Consider the following 19,519-nt stretch of genomic DNA (forward strand, 5'->3'; position numbering starts at 1 on the left):
AGGAATGAACGAGTATGAATATGCAAGCGTATTTGAGTGTGGAATATGTACCTTTTGCTGTGGTCACGGCGAGTTGAAATGTATGACGGTGGTTGAACCCAAAGATAGCTCAAGGTTGTGTTATGGTAGTATATTTTATGAAAGAGAGACAGGCAAGATAGCTTTCTTCGGGTCGATAAAAGTGGTAGTTGTAAGTAGGTTTTCATATTAGTAACACTAATAATTGATGGGTATGTCTTTATACCCACCTAGTAACTGTTATGCGAACTGCACTAAGTTGCATCAAATGGCTTGTTGTGCCACCCTGATCAAAATTAGTAATTATTGCCCCAAGGCTACGTTCATCAGCTAAGGAGTTGATATGTTAAAGTTGACTTCTGTTACCAGATCAAGTGTTTGTTGCCATATAGCCAGTGATGTGATAGCTGCGCCAATTGCGCCGATGTGCGCCAAAAGGCAAAACCTGCTACATCCTGCTACATTTTTGTTATTCTGCGCCAAAGCTGCGCCAAACGCGTATTTTCACATTCCGAAAGCAAAACTAATATCTCGAGGTTGAAACGTCCATGTGCCCCACAATTGCGAGTGACATCAATCCTCACGTCGACATCGATCTTCATCGCCATTGCACACTTCGCGTGTAGGGCAAGTCGAACTACCGGACAATGACGTGCTTGGAAGGCTGCAGCACAACAAGTGGGCAGGCCTTGCTTGCTGAAGGGAAAACAAGGCTTTCAGCTGCTGTTGACAAAATGTCGCCTAAGGCAGCCAACTAGGCAGTATTTTGCAGTTAAAGACTGAATGATGTTGCTCACAGAAAAAAGGCACAGAATAGGTCCACTGCTTTTTGATAGGCCAAGAAGCCGAAAAGTTGTGCTGTCGTGTACATAATTATTATTCAGTTCGAAACGTTGATAGTGTTTTCTCATTGTTTTTCTGTAAGCTTGTGATCTGCATTCTAGTCATTTTTAAATAAAAGTTCCAGTGAATTCCTTGTTGTCCATCTATAACTGCTGTCCTATAGGGGCTTGGCGGCTATAACACAGGGCTGATCTATACTTGGTCGCATAAAAGATTACATGACACTGAAGTTCTAAAATTAGTTATTTGGGCCAACATATGATGTTTCACAATTGCCTCTAATTTAATTAAATTATTGCCAAAACCACGATCTGATTATGAGGCACGCCGTAGTGGGGGACTCCAGAATTGGACCACCTGGGGTTCTTTAATATGCACCTAAATCTGAGTACACGGGTGTTTTTGCATTTTGCTCGCATCGAAATGCCCCTAACATCCTATTGAACAGCACCTTTTTTGTTCCGCCGCCGCGGTGGCTCAGCGGTTATGGTGCTCGGCTGCTGACCCAAAAGACGCGGGTTCGATCCCGGCCGCGGCGGCTAGAATTTCTTTGGAGGAGAAATTTTAGAGGCCCGTGTACTGTGCGATGTCAGTGCACGTTAAAGAACCCCAGGTGGTCGAAATTTCCGGAGCCCTCCACTACGGCGTCTCTCATAGCCTTGGTCGCTTTGGGACGTTAAACCCCATAAACAAACCAACCAACCTTTTTGTTCCCAAAGGTTTCCTCCTTATTTTACTATTTTACTTCTCGCAAAGTCAATTTTTTCACTTGGCAATGAGCCTTGAGCTGCTCCAAAAGCTTGTTTCCCTGCTCCAAAATTCCCTTTTGGCTGCTCCAAAAAGCTGCTCCGAAATGGCTTCAGCCAATCACATCACTGCATATAGCCTCTTAGACCTCTTGATTAACCTTTACCATGCATGGCCAATTTTGGAAGGCTTATTGCTACAGCAACAAAGTGGAAGACATCTAACAGCTGTTTTACAAAGGAAAAGAAACAGGGAAGTCCAATGCCTCGTCTTTCATATGGTTACTGATTCTTTTTTTGTCTATTAGGTATGGGTGTGCGAATATTGAAATTTTTTAATACAAATAAAATACATCTGAAAAATATGCCTTTAAATATTGGCTAGATTATTTGTTCAGTATGCCAAAAAAAAATATGTAAGAAAATGGCAAATGTTTGTGTCCTTATTTTTATAAAAAATAGTGCATGGTATTTGCAATCAAAATTAAACAATACTAGACTGACCTAGCACCATACAAAAAAAATTAAAATAAACTGCGACTTGCACAGAAATGTACACTGCTTGATTAGACAGCGTAACAGCATGCGACTCGTAAATCCATGAATTAACACATGACTGGCAACTAAAATTAACATTATGGGTTGTAAAGCCTTATTAATTTGGACTTCAAGGGGCCAGAAGAAATTCCCAAATTGTCCAAAGCTCGAGCTATAAAATTTGCCCCCCCCCCCCCCTCCCCCCCTTTTCTTCCCATCATAAAAGTGGACATAAAAGCGAGAAAATATTGGCGTTGGAACAAAAAGTGTTTCTAAAAATAAAAATAAATGACCAGTAATGCGCTTTGGCGCATTACTGGTTGGCGCCTTTATATGATGGCGCTTTTTGTGTGATGTGTGCTGAACATGTGCTTCATGTTGCACTATGAATTAATTCATTTTTAATCATGAGCCAACTAGCCCCAAAGCAAACGCTTCTGAAGTTTCGTACTTTGATTGAGTGTTAATTCCCGCAGTTGTTACATTCATACCTGCTGGTTTTATTTGCACTCTGGTCTTTCTGTGTGGAAGTTTTCGCCTGACTGTTCCTATTTTACACCTATTTTGCATAGTGTCAATGCTCTGTTTCAACCTCATTTAAGGCTGAAAGAGTCTTGTAATTGGGGAATCACTGAGAAACCCCAAAAGAAGTTTGCAGAATTTCTGCAAGCCAGCATGTTTGCTGAGCACTCAACCATGGAAGCCCTATGCGACCATTACTGTGTATGCATCGGGGGTACTTGAAAGTAGATGGTTTAGTAAAAGAAATGGTTAGTAAAAGTAATAGGCCTCCTACCAGCCTTTTTTTTTTTTTTAGAATTTTGCGAATGAAGAGAAAAGGAAGTCAGTTTGCAAAAACATTCGACAACATGTGCGCTGAGGGCAGCACTAGCAGAAAAATGCCTGCAAATCCTACAAAGCGGCTCTACTTAGGTAATGCTAAGGTTTCCTGCACAAAACATGCCAACAGTAATGAAAACTGCTGGCATTGTGGTCTGTGCAGAAGTTCTATGTAGCTGCAGTGTGCTTTTTGGAGTCGCTCACTTTATTTATTTATAGGAATTGTAAGAAGCTAAATTTCTTGTTCAAATTGCTATGGTAGTGGGATCACTAATTTGTTCACACAGTTGGCAGAAGAAATGGTTCAGGAATGAGTTAATGTGGCATTCGTTTAGTGAACCAGTTAGCGTAATGGTCATCAATAAGTGTGCTATGTCTAATACTTTTTGCCACACAACGTTGCACTCTGGAAAAATATCTTGAGTACTTTAATGGGAGGCATCTGCAGAATTGTTCTGTACACATTGAAACTTGAGAAGCTTTCACCAGGGTGGAAATTTGGGCAAGTCGGTATTGATCCATAACATAAGAGTAGCGCAAAACGCGTGCACTCCGCACATAGCTCCCAAAAGCAGCAGTGTACCATCCGCCACAGGAAAAGATTTGTTAAATGTACTGAGGGCATTGTGTACAACATTCCGCTCTCCTGTGGCAAGCAGTATATTGGGCAATCCGGTAGGTGCCTGAACGATAGGCTTCGAGAGCACAATAACAACATGAAGACTTATACCGGCAGCAATCTAGCTTTGCACTGCAAAGATTGCAAGTGCGTGCCTTTTTTGGACAAATGCTCAGTCGTTGCTAAGAGTAGAGGTAAGCTAACTCGCGAAATTGTGGAAGCTGCACAGATTGCTGCCTTACAAGATAACTGCGTTAGTACTCTGTCCATTTCCTTGTCTAAACGAGAGCTGGCCTTCTTGGGTTCAAAACATCCGTGATCTCACATTTTTTATCGCATTTTTCGCACCTTCTTTTTTTTCTCTTTTCGATTTTTTATCTAAGGTCAGCGCTTGCGCTACTTTTGCTCAGGTTCCGTTCACTTGGTTGGGTTTGGTTTTCTTCGTCAGTCGGAAGTTAGCGCCTGTGTTGTTGGTGTGTGTTCTCTCTCCTTGTGTCCGTTGTCCTGGTTTTGCGCTACTCTTATGTTTTGAGAAGCTTCACTGTGGTAACTGAGTGCTTTTAGAGCGAAGAACATGGAAAAGTGAGAAAAGACCCATGGGCCATCTTGTCTACGTGTGCAGTGGCTGCTTTACGCAAAAATGTTTTGTAACTGTCCCCATATCCATCAGTTGTGTGCGGGCTGTCCATAACTGCGGGATTTTTGCCACATGTTCCTGTTGTTGCTGCCATTCGGTGCTGCTTCAAACTGCCTAAGAGTTTGTTTGCAGTGTTGGATTTTGGTGTTCTTGTTTCCTGGCAGGCTCTCTCGGAAGGTGTCCAGTGCATGGAGGAGATGGAAAAGAAGCACAAGGCCAACGTGGTCTGCATCGACGAGGTCCGCAAAGAAGTTGCTGAGGTCTGGAGCCATGCTTTGTCACGATCATTTGAAACTGAACTGCTCGTCAGTGATTGTTTTGTTTGCAATTCTTGCGTGTTTCTTTAGGTGTTGACACTTTTCACATTTCATTTCGTAATGAAGATGGCAGCTTGACAGCTGTGCATTGTGTTCAGGCTGTGTCCAAGCAGCGGCAGGCTGAAGAGGCCCTGTCAGCCTGCCGGGATGAGTGTGGCCGACACCAGGCCACTGTGTGCACCCTGGAGAGGGAGGTGGCCTTCCTCAAGGGGCAGGTGTCTGCGTCCATGGACAAGGTGGTGGCCACCAGCAGCACAGCCCCTGCTGCCTGCGCGCACTGTGTGGCCTTGCAGGCCGAGCTCAGGTGCCTCACCGAGGAGAAGGCACGGCTGCAGCGCGAGGCAACGGATTTGCGGGTGGGTCGCCATCCTTCCAACAGCAGCCTCGGAAAATAGAATAAGGCAGCCCTCTGACCGCTGCTGATTGTGCACATTTTTCATGCTATAGCATTGAAGGGCTTGTGTCGCAGAAAATCCGCCATCGCCAGTGAGTGAAAAATTTATAAAAAAATCCCCAGAGAAGCAACATAGGAGGCAGGTGGGCCACTTAGGTCGTGTGACCTTGTGATGCCATCACAACCTGCCCACCGGATTGCGAGAAAACTGCCCACCGTAGTAGGTGAAAGTTAAGTTGATGATTGGGCGGGAGAGGTTGCTTGGCAAGATCAACCTGGATCACACAAGCCCCACCAGTGGCGGTGCCTGCTATTGCAGAGCAGACGGAGCCACGGCAGCTGGGCAGCCTTAGACTGTGGCGAAGCTGGTGACGCCAACACCGGCTTTTCTCCCTCATTAGATCCTTGATGCTATTGCATTAAAAAGACCAGTGATGTGCCAATTAGTGTGCGAACCGGCACGCAGTTGGGCTTAGTTCGCAGACGCCCGTCCGGCAGCCGCAATCGTCACGGATGGGAAGCGAAGCTCAGAAAACGAGACCGTGCTGTGACGGGCAACTCCGATGGACACGGCCCCCCTTTGGGCCGCTTCAGAGCTAACTGGTTGGAAGGGCTGAATTTTCACTTCATGCAGCGCCACAAACCCGACTCATCCGACTTCGGTCGCCGCTCTTTCGGGGAGCGTCGGAGCAAGACAGAATGGCTTAAATTAACCGAATGTCAGAGAAATTGGTGTACGAATTAAGTGGCTTTGAAATGCATTACAAAATGTAACCAGCCAACCAAAATTTTGAAATTTGTTTGAATTAACCGAAACTGAATCATCCGAGTTAGAATTGCCGCTAGTCTTCTGTACTTCTCAAGGCCTCGATGAAGGGTTAGACTAAAATGTGTTAAGGTGCAAAACGAAGTGCTAGTCACTGCATGTGCCTGAGTCACATTACATGAGCACTGTTTCTTCCTTTAGTTCTTGACTTTGTTCTGATGGGAAACTACTGTTTAATCTTATGTAAAGCCCACACCTGTGTACGGGCGGCATCCCCTGTTTTGGGCAAGGTAATCTTGAAAAAAATTAACGGCTTTCTTTTTAAATTCATGTGTGGGCAACACCTTCAAAATTAAGACCCGTGTTTGTTTGTTTTTTTTTTTAAGTGTGGCCCTTACACGAGTTTATATGGTACTTTTTGGGCACTGAAACAAAGTGAGTGAAATGAGTGAAACAGAGTACAGCATCATGGTGGAAGGGTAATTCAAAGTTACAGGCTCAACTAGTGTAGAGATAGCAGTCTGCTGACGTGGCTCATCTACTGTCAAGCTTGGAGGGAACATGGTGGATGGCAGCATGGCTAGACATGTCCTGTTTCATCTTTTCTGGTAGTGCCACCACCAGCGGCTTCTTGAGGCCTGGGAGATCCAGCGAAAGCAAGATAGCAAGATGCAGCGGGATGCCAGCGGCCTGCAGTCAGTCGTGGCTCGCCTTGAGGGGGTTGTCAGCTCTGTGGAGGCCTCCTGCTCTGAGAACGGAGCTGCTGCTGCTCCCCAGCAGGTTTGTGTTGTGTGTGGCCTTGCATTTCTCTTTGGTGCACTTTTTCTTTTTGTATGGTATGTGGGCTTTAATGTCGCAAAGCTGCTCGTGGGCTATGAGGGACAATGTAGGCAAGGGCACTGAATTGATTTTTACCGCCTGGCACTCTTTAACGTGTACCGACATCGTGGGCGGAACAGTTCCAACGAAGGCAAAGGACAAGGAAGCAACACAGAGGAGCATTGTGTTGCTTTGCTTTGGTTCGTGCAGTTCCATCCACATTGAACTCTTGCTGACTGTCCCAGCTTTCCATCCTACTCTATTGTGCACTGCCATCACAGAGCACTCTGCGGTGTTTACATTTATCTTCCACCTTATTGTAAACTCAAGTGCTCGAAACAGGGTGTACTTTCTTTAAGCAGAGAGTGCTCAGGAGTCAGTGTTTTGCGGGCATTGCGAAGTTTAAAGTTGATGAAATCGAGGCAAAATATGCAGCAGAACTCCAACAGTCTCTCTTCCCCTGGTGCTGTCAAAGTTCTGCGGATAGATGATTTGAGTGGTGTAGTTGAACTGATGAGCTATAGGATAGAGCCTTGGTGTGTTTAACATCTGAGCTAATCAGAACGTCAGTGTGATGCCAGACATGAAGAGGCTTGGTTTCGTTCTGTCTTGTCCCTTTCTCAGCTCCACGTGACTACTTTGGCCTCATGTGTAGTGCAGGGGTTTCTCAGTCTTTTTAGTCTCAAGGAACCCCAATGACTTCCAGAAGATGCCGAGGAGCCCTGGCATTCATTTCTCTCTGAATTAAAAAAAGAGCACACAGGCATACAGCTGCTCAGAAAAATGGCCAAATTCAATAATACTGAGAATGGTAAGGGCAACAGTTTGCTGTAAGCAATTTGTGATGAGTGTGAAAATAATGTGGTAAAGGTGCGGGTTGAGGCATGCATGGATTTAGGTGCTTGAGGAACCAAAAAAGCACTGCAAGGAACCGAAGAGTTCTGCAGAGCCCAGTTTGAGAGCCCCTGGTGTAGTGCAAACTGAGGCCATTTTGACGCCCTCCCCACTTTTCTCTACCTTTCTCTCTCAGCTTTTGGTCAAGCAAGTGGAAGAACTGGACACCTTGCGCAAGAGGAACTGCACCCTGGAAGAGGCCAACTCTCGCTACATGGAAGAGATTGAGAAGCTGAACTCTGTGAGCTTTCTTGTCTTCTCTGACTGCATTTTGCACCTTGTGTGCTCTTGCCATGGCTTTCCCTCTTATCTTGCTGCACTTGTAGTTAGCCTGCTTGCATGTTGCAGGTGTTTTATTTCGTGTCGTTTATTTCCAGCAGCAGCAGATGTTTAACTAAAGCATAGGTTAAACTAAAGGGAGGCTGCTGACCTGCTTGAGCATCGGAGGGGAGCGTAGCAGTTTAAACCAGAAACCTAAAAAACACGCTGTACACTGAAATGCTTTGAAGGAAGCGCGACCTTCAGACTCCATGCGTTCAGGCGAGCTCGAGATCGGGAACGAAAACTGTCCTGCATGTTTTTTTCAACTACGCACACCTGACCTTAAGGGCAGATGTTCATTATGTTCGCTTCATCTCACTCTGATTTTCTGGCGCTGCCAGCTATAACAAAATCGTTTGATCACACTGTGATAAAGCAAACACCATTGAAGTGAATGATGCTAAACACTGGCGACACAAACGCGTCTGACTGCATGCTTTTGTTCATGACGGATGGACTGCTGGTGGACGTGTCATATAAAATTTCGACTCTCCCTGTTAAAACTTTTTTCCCACATCATGAACCCTCCCCCAAATTGATGTCAACTTTTCTGGAAAAAAATTGGGTTCATTACTTGAGTATATGCGGTATATATCATGCACGTGCAAGGCTTTTTTTTAGAAATTGCAAGTACTAGGGCTAACAAGAGACATTGGTTTGTTGGCAAAAATTGTTCACTTTCTAAAATCCAGATGGCGTCATTATAACTGGAGTTAATGTCGCGTCTGCGTTTGCTAATGCTGAACTAAAAGCAAAGATGTAACATGCAGAGTAACGTTCCTGAAAAATGCTTGCTTTTAGGGCACTTAAGCGTGCATACGCTATTCTAAAACTCCCCATTATACACAATGCGTTGCGCTTTCGTAGTCGTGTTCACTCCATCCGGCTAGAGAAGTCAAATGGGGCAGGCGGAAATCGGAAGCAGTTGCACGTCTGGTCAGTCGGCACTGATGCCTGTGTTGACTGCTTCCTGCGAGTGGCCGACCACCCCTCAAGCATAGCTACTAGTTTGGCTAGATGAACAACAAACAGTTCCATTTTGGCCACTGGCCACCTGACGAGTGTTACTAGATGAAGTTCGTCATTTCTTCAACACAAAATCGTTTCATGTGGGTCGGCCTTTAGAACAGGAAACTACTTGGATGGTTCTTCAAAGCAGCTGTCTTAGTAATGTTACTGGACACGTCCTTATGTTAGCCTCCATCAGAACAGGGAAATGGTGTGAGGACAGCACAGTAACTGAAGTCAGACAAAGCTCTGTCTGTCAGTACCTTGTCTCTCTTCATCTATCATCTTATCTGCATGCTGCTTCCTTGTTCTGATATCTGAAAGTGCACCTACTTAGCCCAAGCAAGCTCATGCTGAGTATTACCTACCTTTTAACACTTCCCACTTCCCTTTCACAGTCCTGTGCCAGCCTTCTCGCTGGAAACTCCCGAGTGCAAAAGAAGCTGTGAACTGCATTTTAGCTTTGCTTTGTCGGTCGAATTGCCGCATTCAATTTGTTTCTGCGCAGGAGCTTCAGCAGCAGCTTGCCAAGAAGACACCAGAGGTCTCTGCTCCTGTGGGCACTGAGCTGAATGGGACTAAGGCAGCAACGTAAGTTTTCAGGATGTGTGTGCGTGCTAAAAGTTTAGTTTAGTTTTTAGGTTTAATGTCCCAAAGCGGCTTGGACTATGAGGAACGCCGTAGTGGAGGACTCCGGAAATTTCGACCACCTGGGGTTAACATGTACTGACATCGTACACACATGGGTCTCTAGCATCTAGCCTCCATCGAAATGCGACTGCCACAGCCAGGATTTAAACCCGCGTCTTTCGATTCTCAGCCAAGCACTATAACCACTGAGCCACCATGGCGGCTGTGCACATGCTAAAAGCTATGTTTGTTAAATCCCTCATGACGAAAATTAATGCCTTAAAACACCGATCAGATATGTGGGGACAGCTATTTCTTCAGTAAAATATATCATCATCATCATCAGCAGCCTGACTATGCCCACTGCAGGGCAAAGGCCTCCCCCATGTCTCTCCAATTAACCCTGCCCTTAGCCAGCCGCATCCACCATATTCCAGCAAATTTCTTAATCTCATCCGCCAACCTAATTTTCTGCCGCCCCCTGCTACGTTTGCCTTCTCTTGGAATCCACTCCGTTACCCTTAAGGACCACCAGTTATCTTGCCTTCGCATTACATGCCCTGCCCAAGCCCACTTCTTCCTCTTGATTTCAACTAGGATATCATTAACACGCGTTTGTTCTCTCACCCACTCCGCTCGCTTCTGATCTCTTAACGTCACACCTATCATTTTTCTCATATATATATATAAGTGCCCCAACATGACCATTCTCGACTCAGTGCCAGTGTAGAGGCCTGCACCCGCGAATTCAGGCACGATGCTACAGTAGCACGCTTGGTTGGCCACTAGGAGTGTTTGTGGCACAGTTGCGCAGTGCCAGAGAGCCGCAGTGTTCTTCTTCTGCTGGGTGCTTGATGATTCTGACCTGCCTGTTGCAGGTCGTCCCTGGAGGCTGAGCACCAGGCCCTGCTTGAGTCCAGCAAGGCCCTGGAGGCCCAGCTGGCCAAGACACGCGAGTTCCTCTCCACCAGCCGCTCTCGCTGTGCAGAGCTGCAGGTGCAGCTGCGCAAGGTAAGGCCTCTCCGCCCCCACCCCGGCTTGGAGGAAAATTTTGTCAGTGTCCCTCTAAAGTCTTGTGAACTGCAAAGGACGTTTTGAGGGAGCAAGTGCAGAGTGGAAAGCGGATGCTTCCAGTTGTCATGGCCTGGGATTGCTGCTCTAAGCTTTGTGGGGCAGCACCGTGAATTCAAATGAAAGTCAGTGCACACTCAGTAGTTTTTTTTTTTTTTTTTGTTTCAAACGAAAATCCATTTACAAAGGTACAATATGCACAGTACTCTAGGACCCGTAGCCAGAGGCTAGTTTCGGGTCCATCACAATATTGTACATTTTAAATGCGGCACGCGAGGACGACACATTGCATTCATAAAGTAAAAGCGTACACAATACACACATCCTCACAAAAAGAAAAACAATACGCCATAACTTCACATATTCATCAGGAACGTTTTCAAAGATTGCACAAAGTTTCTTTTCAGTTTAATATTGTCAGGTATACCATTCCAAATCAAAATTCCACTGAAGTCTATTAGTCTTTGCCCGTAACTATTGCGACACGCTGGTCTCTTGTCACTGGTGCCATCCTCTTTTCTCACCATTGGTTGCATTATGGGCTGGCTAAGACATAACGATTATAGTCTACTGCAGGTGGTTGTAAAAGGCTGTTGATCTAGAAGGAAGATCTGCCATACTTCAGAAACCAAAGAAGAGTTACCACTGTAGTATGGGGCTTTTATTTGTTGTAGAGTTACCACTAGAGTATATATCGACTTTCGTCATCCTGAAATCGGACAGAAATTGGAAGACAGCAGAAGAAGTAGAGGCAAAAAGCAGTTATATTTCTTTTAATACTTCTTTAACTGGACCAGTACTTCACTTTATTAAGAATTTTTATAGCGTAATGTTTTCTGCTCAGTGCGTTAGAAAATGAAAGAGCATATTCAACTAGATGTGGTGTACTATGGAGTAAGCAGGAGTGTTGTAAGCAAGCGTGATGAATTAGAACCTGCCGAGATTTGAAACAAAGTGTCAGAAAGAGGCAGAGTGCCTGACAACATTACAAATGGCATGATAGAGGTACCTTTATTGTGGGCATATTTGTTATGCTTCGAATTAAGTGCACAAGTTCTGAAATTTTGGTTGCGGAAATACATCTTTGAAAGATCCTGTGCATAATTGTGCATGTGAGTGTTGCAGTCTTGTACTCCTCTTATGTTTCCAGCACTTGCTACATGGGCCTGATATCATTGGCACCCAGCAGTGTTAGGTTTCATGGCTATGCCATTCTTTGTTTGGTGTAATTTGTTTGACAGCCTTTATGGAAGTCTGCTCGAGTTGAAAGAGGGTTGCTTACACTCTGAAGTTCAGGCAGACAGTAATCACGTTTGCTGAAGACAACAGAAACCGCAGCACCACTGCGGTATTGGTTGTGGATCGAGCCTGCGTCTAGAGGTGTAGGAAGCAGCAGGACCAGATTTTAAAAGGTGCTGTGGTAAGAAGTTGGCGGGTTGCAAGAAGCTCATAAGAAGTTCACGGATTTTGGACGCATGGAAGTGGGTCCAAGTTGACGTTGCAACCAAGTCATTTAAGAACCGTTCGATTACAAACCACCTTGACAGATCGTAGGATGATCTGCTTTGTGATACAGAGAGCAGAGGCTCAAGTGGCATGCCGGACTCGAGCGGCAGTGAGAGTGGCTGAGCAGCAGATTCAAGTGGTGGGTTGAACTGTTTGCGCCTATTGAAGCGAAAGCTTCACTATAGAACCTCGAGCTTTGTTTGCCGGGTGAATAGTTTTGACCTTCAGCTGAGTTAGAGGTCAAACCATGAAAAAGAGAAAAAGAAATTCAATCGTTATCCATGACTGGGAGTGGAACCCGCAGCTGCACGAACATATATCCTTTAAGGGCGGCTCAGCGAGACAACTAGGCTATTGCTGCAGCCAACTCGCCTCGTGTTAAACTGCACCACACTCTCGCGCTGTGCATTGGAGAGCTTCAAGCTTCATCTTCATCAACTTCCATCTGCTCTATCCCACGGCACTGCCTGCTCACCGTCGTCTTCTGCGTAGCACAAATCCGTACTTTCGCTCCGATTTGAATGTAGTAAACATTCTCGCAGTTTTTTTCTTATAAATCGTTATTTCTTGCACCTGTCTCATCTTATTGAGGTATCGCCACAAAAGCCCCCCCCCGCTCTGGGCAGTGTTGAAGAAAAGAAAAATTGGCAGGGACACTTAAGGGTATGACGCGATAGCATTAATGGGTTCATGCCCATATATGCAGAATTGGTCATTCTCTGCGTAAGATTTATAGATCCTTGGGAGTCGTGATACCACTCCTGGCACTGTAGTGCAGCGATTAAGCAATTCGCTGCTACCACTGATGGCAGGTGCTGTGGCCGGCGGCGCTTGTGCAACACAGGTTGCTCTTCTGAGCATCCTCTCGCGAACAACCATTAATATAACTGCTACCTGCCATGGTACGCAGTTTGCTCACAATCCGGTGGGCTAGTTGCGATGACGCCACAAGCATACGGGGCATAGGTAGCCCACCTGCTTCCTAGGTTGCTTCTCTGGGGATTTTTCATGGACTTTTCTCTCACGGTCAATGACGCCTACGCCAACAGCGATGCCAGATTTTCTCTGACTCGCGGTCCTTAACACTGTCTTGTTAAAAAAAAAGGGGGGGCGCACAGAACCGTGTAAATGTGGTACATATGCAGTTGCTGCCAAGCTAGTTCATTCCCGCAACGATGAACCGATCAAGCTCTCACAGTCTGGTGTTGCTCTGTTTGGATTACAGAAGGAAGAGGAGCTGTCCGAGTGCCAGCTGGAGGGCCGGATGGCCAAGCGGGAGGCCAAGCGTCTGGAGGAGAGTGAGCGCCTGGCACGCGAGCAACGCGATCGCCTCCAGGAGGAGATGACAGAGCTGCAGAAGCAGGCTGAAGAGCTCAGGGTTCGGGTGGCACAGCTGGAGTCATCACTGACCATTGCCGAGAAGGAGGCTGCCTCAGTCAAGCTCAGCCATGAGGTGATTTGATTTTTTAAGGGGTCGTCATGCATCTAGGTTATTGAGGGGCACAGTCTTGGGATCGAAGCCTTGCTCCCAAAAGGCTGTCTAGCAGCTGTAGCTAATGTTGCCACAATTGCTTTTGCAGGGTTTAAGGATGCACTGAACTTAAATTGTTTGTAAAAACCAGAGAGTAATAGCTCGGTGGAAAGAGCAGGAGTGTTCCAGGTAGGATAAACAGTGAGAAGGTGTGTGCTGAGTTTATGTCATCGGGGATAATGCACTGAAATTAAGCCCAGACCTTCAAAGCATCACTATTAGCTTAATCTGTCTGCTTTGTGTGAGTGCTTGTTGGGCTGATGGTATCTTGTATAGCAGGACTTGTTTGACTGCATCATCCGTCATCTATAAAAGAGCAACTTAATTTTGTGACCTTGCAGCCACTTATTCAGTACTGCTGTCCAGAACACGAATTGGTAGACGTTTGATCATTTGTAGTACAGAGCCTTTCATTACTTTTGTCTTAATATGCCTTAGGTCTACATTTATGCTGTTAAATGTGTCGGTTGAGAGAAAGGCCAGTCGGAAATGACATTCTGTTTGGGGAGGAAGATAAAGTGATTTCATCCAGTTCTCCTGTTTAGCTGTTTTATATTTTTACATAGTGATCTGTTTACACAACCTCTAAAGGTTTGTGTATTAACTCTTTTCTTACCATGCCTATTAAAATCGTTCAGTTTGAACGATGGTACGAAATGGCCCGTTCTGCATGATGCAGGCCGCTTCTGGACAGGTAAAACCATCTAGTACAGTAAAACCCTGTTAATACGTAGTTGGCGGGAACGCGGGAATAGTACGCACTATCCGGTAGTACACCTTAACCAACTAATAAAAATTTGCCATTATTCACGCCCCAAAAGAGAAGAAATTCAGGCACAGTAAATATCCAACAAATACACGTACGTACGTGCACTTTATTCTTGTGCCGCCGACCAGAAATCGGTCATCTTCAGTTGCCGCCGTGGCGGCCGTGCGGCGACAACAGCAGTCTCAAAATTGGAGAGACTGGGGGCAAGCTTTTCCATGAGGCCCCTCTTCTCGGCGAACGCCCTCATTACCGCCAATGCTTGCGAAGCTTCCGCTACAGTGGGGCTAAAATCTTCGGTTGGCAATTCGTCGCCGCTGTCCTCATTCTCAGCGTCTTCCTCACCGCCTTGGGGTGGTGCAACTGCGGCGACAATCTCGCTGTCCGACCAGCCTGGAGTGGTTGCAACGTCGCTGTCGACCTCACAGAACATTTCGAAGTTCACAGCCTCCGCACCACCCTGTCGTTCCAACACCTCCGTTAGTAGGGTGTCGCAGTCATCGGCGGGATCGCAGACTTCGGAATCGCTTGCGCTTACTATGAATTTTGCGCGCGCGAAGCAGTTCTGTATTGTTACAGGATCAACCTGCTGCCACGAGAACGCTAGGAGGTGCACCGCACCTAGCAGATCAATTAAGTACGTCTTCCCGCTTTCCATCGCCAGGAGCATTCTGCGTAGGAGGTTCTTCCTGTAGTGGTGCTTGGCCGAACGAATGATGCCTTGGTCGAGAGGCTGCACAAGTGCCGTGGTGTTGGGTGGCAAGAAGAAAAGCTTGATTGCGCCCAAGTTTGTTAACTCCGAATGGCAGGACGCGTTGTCAAGCACGAGCAGGATTTTTCTTTTTTCTGCCATGAAACGCCGATCCAAAAGCCGAATGTACTCTTCAAAAAGCTTGGCAGTCATCCAGGCTTTCTGGTTGCTCCTGTAAATAACGCCCGAGGGCAATCGACCGCCTTTGAAGCACCTTGGATTGGCGTATCTTCCAATGACGAGGAGTGGCAGCTTCTGGCTCCCGGTCATGTTGACCGCAAAAGCAACTGATACTCTTTCTTTTGAAAGCTTGCCACCGGTGCAGTGTTCCCCCTTGAACGCCAGCGTCCTGTTGGGCAGAAGTCGGTAAAAAAGCGCCGACTCGTCCAAGTTGAAAACGTCTTCTGCGGCGTAGCTGGTCAGCTCTTGTTGAAGTAACCCATTCTGCCATTCTTCGGCACCCTCTTTGTCCGCGTGTGCTGCCTCTCCGCACACCACCCTCGAACTTATGCTGTAGCGTGCTTTAAAACGGGCCAACCAACCGTTACTGCACGAAAAGTCTTTGCAGTTGAGCTGGGCCGCAAACACTTCCGCTTTTTCGGTGAGGAGAGGTCCGGTGACAGGCAGGTTTTCTGACCTTGCTTTTTTCAACCACAGCACTAAAGCTTCTTCCACTTCCGGAAAAGCTGATCCCCTCAAGCGGCACCTCTTCATATTCGATAGGGCCCCGCTTTTCAACTTCTCCCGAGCATTCCAAATGCCGCAGACCGTTGTTAACGGCAAGTCCCACGCACGCGCTTGTGCACTTTTCGTAGTTCCATTTTCAATTGAACGAATAATGTCCAACTTCTCCTTAACTGTTAGCACGCGATACTTCGGTCGCGTAGGCTTCGGCATGGTGCCCACCGTTCGCGTGCACACGGAACAAAGACGCGCTTCGCCTAACTGCAACACATCCACAACACGTCACGCGCGCAGCGAGGTTTCCTCGAGGTGTAGCGAGATCACATGACATGGGTAGAGTGGGGGGGTGACGGTGATGGTTACTGCGATAGGGCTGGCGACGATGCATTCGCGCGCAAGAACGCAGAAGCGGCCGACGCTTCTCGGGCTCCCCATTGACATGGATACAGTGAACTAGAATATTTTCCAGTGAAGCGAGCGGAGGGGGCAGCGCCTTGCTACGCGCGTCACCGAGAGTGTCTCCTGAAGCGGCGGCGCTGTTGTCGCCCACCCTTGAAGGCGGCCGGCGGCGGCGGTTCAGAGCACGCCCAACGGCGCTTCAGTTGTGCGCTGTCTTTTCGTTCAGTGTGGTTGCATTGCACGAGAAACCGCATCCTGTTGACAGCAGCCGTTTCTTATATTTTTTTTCTGATTTCCCACACCTTGTCAAAACTATTCGAAACAGGCTTATTGTCACAACTTTTGACACCCCCGATGGAGTGGTTTCAATGCAATTTGCTCGAAAAGCTTTCGAACTGGACAGAAATGCTGTAACAATGAAAGCAATGCCTGGCATAACTACCGTGCACATCAGTCCCAACAATGTCGAAAAAATGCGGGCAAGTTATACATTCCAATTGTTCCGGTATGGTCCTTTGCGAGCCTTTTTTCGTTACCGCACTCAGCTAGAGCAGAGCTGCGGTAAACTTGAAGCTACAGAAATGTTTTTCCTAAGAATGAAGTCCTTGATTGCTGTGATGACTGGCAGGTATACAGCTGAAGCTCTCAGGCCTGCTTCTGATGGTGTGAAGTTAATAAAGGAAACCCTAGGTTCCCTGGACACCTGGGAGCGCCACGCTGATAAAAAAAAAAATTTCTGAGCGAATCTACCGCGGAAGGCCTAAGAGTCACGCTAACAAGTACTCCTGAGCTCCTTCAGTACTTGCACGACCAAGTTGGCTACAGCTACCTGTTGATATCACGACTGAGCCAGGACAAAGTGGAGCACTTCTTTGGATTGGTAAGGCTTTCATCTGGCTGCAACTCCCATCCAACACCACAACAGTTTGTTATCACTGTTCACTGCCTCTCTTATTACAACTTGGCACACAGCGTTGCAGGTGGAAATGCAAAGAGCGACATATTAAGTTCTCTTCTTGACGCGGGGGACAAAGAGGAAACTGCAAAGCAGCAACTGATGGAGAAAGTGAAGGTTTGCTCCGAAAAAGAGGGACCGTCGGCTTTATGTGGCAGTACAGCTGTGCAACATGACTATAACATCCAAAGAAGTGACTCAAGGTTGATCTATCACATCTCTGGGTACGTGGCAAAAAAGTGCGTGCTACCAACAAAATGTCGTGTATCGATTGCCCCTTATTGCCAGCATAGCAAAGGCGCCGCATGCATGCTGCAGAATTTGTTAAACATATTGACGAAGGAGGCTTACTCTACCCCTCGGTTGAACTGTTCCGTTTCATCACAAGGCTGGAGGACATTTTTACGAACTGCTTTAGTGCGCGCAAAGTTCATTCCGAAAGTGTCATGGACATATTACACATGATTCATTGTGCTGCTCCTTTAAATGTGGGATGCAATGCACATGCTGAGAGTATCGCTCCTCGCATAGTGAGTTTTTATGTTACTACGCGGCTTCATTTTTTTATCAAAGGACTGAACAAGTCAAACATGCTGTCGAAGCGAAAGGCAGCGCAGCACCTCAAGCTAAGCAGATTAAATTAGCTATATTTGTAGACTGTTTGCTTCATGCATTGGAGCTTTCAAGTTGATCTCAGTGAAAATTACGAACACCTGCATTAAAATCGTATTAAGCAGTTTTTCGACTGTTTTTTGCGTCAATCGCTTTTATGGTGTATACCATATGTGTTGACTGAAGTGCATTCTCGTATCAGCATGGAATCATTAGTTATACACACCTAATATTCGGTGAATTTGTGTCTTGGTTCATAATGAAAACGGTATATATATATATATATAATTTTAATCGCGTATATCCCGTGAGAAATGGTCCCACGAATAACTGTTACTTTGCGAAATTTAGTGTCTCGAAATATGTCTGAACTGCAACAGTTTGTAATACTTAGCTCAAAAAAAAAAAGTTTACAGTGCGCTCAATAGCCTTCGTCTGTTATTGCTCGCTATGGCGGGATCGACATTGTACACTCAATTCAGTAAACATCCGCACATGCCAAATATCTTCAAATATTAAAGACATATAGCAAGCGCAAAACAAAACTACGTTAAACGCGCAGCTAAATAACGAAGCAGGCTTTCCAGTCCTGCTGGCATCGCACGCTGCGGAGGCGAGCCGAGCGTTCAAGGGTGGTCGATCGCAGCGCCGCCGCTGCAGGGGACACGGCGTGCGTCAGGCTGACAGGCGCGGTCGCGCCACTGGAAAATATTCTAGTTCACTGTAACATGGACATCGCCGCGCTCGTCGGGACATGGCCGAAATGGCCGCAGTGTTGAATCGCCAGCGGTTTGCACGTTGACAATGCTCTTTGGAAAGGCGGAAAACGTTTTGCGTAATAGCATGGCGCCAGCCAAACCGCAACGGCAAGTACGCATTAAGCGGTAGGCAGTTCATGGGCTACTATGTTTTAAGCGGTCAGCCAATACATTGGTTTCAATGGTGGCTACGCCGGGGAATTCACACAACTACATTTTAACCGCAACTACTTGGTAAGCGGGTACGTATTAATGAGGTTTTACTGTATATTGGAAAAGAACTGCACGTCAGTTCTGGTTGGTTTTTTTCATCAACCATATGAGGGCATATTTTAAACTTCTTGCAATACTTGTCAATGCGTAGCAATCACAGTGAGCATGGCATCCAAGATGGCGTCCTCGTCTCAACGCGACCTTGCTAAGCAGTGGTGGTGTTCTCGCGATTATGCAGCATCGACACTTGACATTGTAGATGCAAGCGACAGCTTTGTGTGAAAAGATGACAACCATTCGTCTGATTTTAGTTCGAACAGAGATGACTGCTTCGCTAATCCTAGACTGTCGACAGTTGCCTGTCCGTAGGTTCAGTTTTCGTCATTGGCGAGGAGACTCACTGCTTTCCAAGCCTCTTTGAAGGTACTGGGCATATTCTAAACGATTCTCTAGCGAATCAAGTTTTGTCATTACTGCCTAGGGTCAACCTTGACACTGCACCCGGAAACTTGAAGCATTTCACACGAGCAGTCGATTTTTAGAGTGCAGCTGTTAAGCGCCCGTCCGTGGGTTGAGCCACGTCGCTGCCATCGGTGTATCCGAGCGAACGAGAGTACCGCCGCTCGCTCATAGATAACGCCACAGTGGTGCGTGCCACACATGCGCCGTTATCCATCACCACTTGTCTTCCTAGTATAATGTGTCTGCTTATTAATACAATGCAGTGAAAGCTCATTAATTTGCACCTTGTTAATTCAAACTTTTGGATAATTCGAACTGACTGATATGCTCCCGCCTCGCTGCATAGGTGTCTGTCGGCAAACCAACTCGTTAATTCGCTGCTCCGTCGGCTGCTCCATCGATAATTCAAACTGCGCGCCGTC

The 19,519-nt window shown here is 46.5% G+C and overlaps 1 protein-coding gene across 4 annotated transcripts in view; it reads left to right on the plus strand.

Annotated features, from left to right (window-relative positions):
• Positions 1–19,519, plus strand: part of LOC149365090 (citron Rho-interacting kinase-like) — a 198,835-nt gene that overhangs the window by 116,889 nt on the left and 62,427 nt on the right. For all 4 annotated transcript variants that reach the window (XM_089575158.1, XM_089575157.1, XM_089575160.1 and 1 more), the window contains exons 12-18: positions 4,405–4,500; positions 4,656–4,913; positions 6,330–6,497; positions 7,567–7,671; positions 9,268–9,350; positions 10,268–10,400; positions 13,192–13,419. In XM_089575158.1, the coding sequence (XP_089431284.1) occupies positions 4,405–4,500; positions 4,656–4,913; positions 6,330–6,497; positions 7,567–7,671; positions 9,268–9,350; positions 10,268–10,400; positions 13,192–13,419 (1,071 nt within the window). The remainder of the gene's footprint in view (positions 1–4,404; positions 4,501–4,655; positions 4,914–6,329; positions 6,498–7,566; positions 7,672–9,267; positions 9,351–10,267; positions 10,401–13,191; positions 13,420–19,519) is intronic.

The sequence above is a fragment of the Amblyomma mixtum genome, chromosome 2 (assembly GCF_055824585.1).
Source record: "Amblyomma mixtum isolate Tamu chromosome 2, ASM5582458v1, whole genome shotgun sequence".
In the NCBI taxonomy this organism is placed as follows: Eukaryota; Metazoa; Arthropoda; class Arachnida; order Ixodida; family Ixodidae; genus Amblyomma; species Amblyomma mixtum.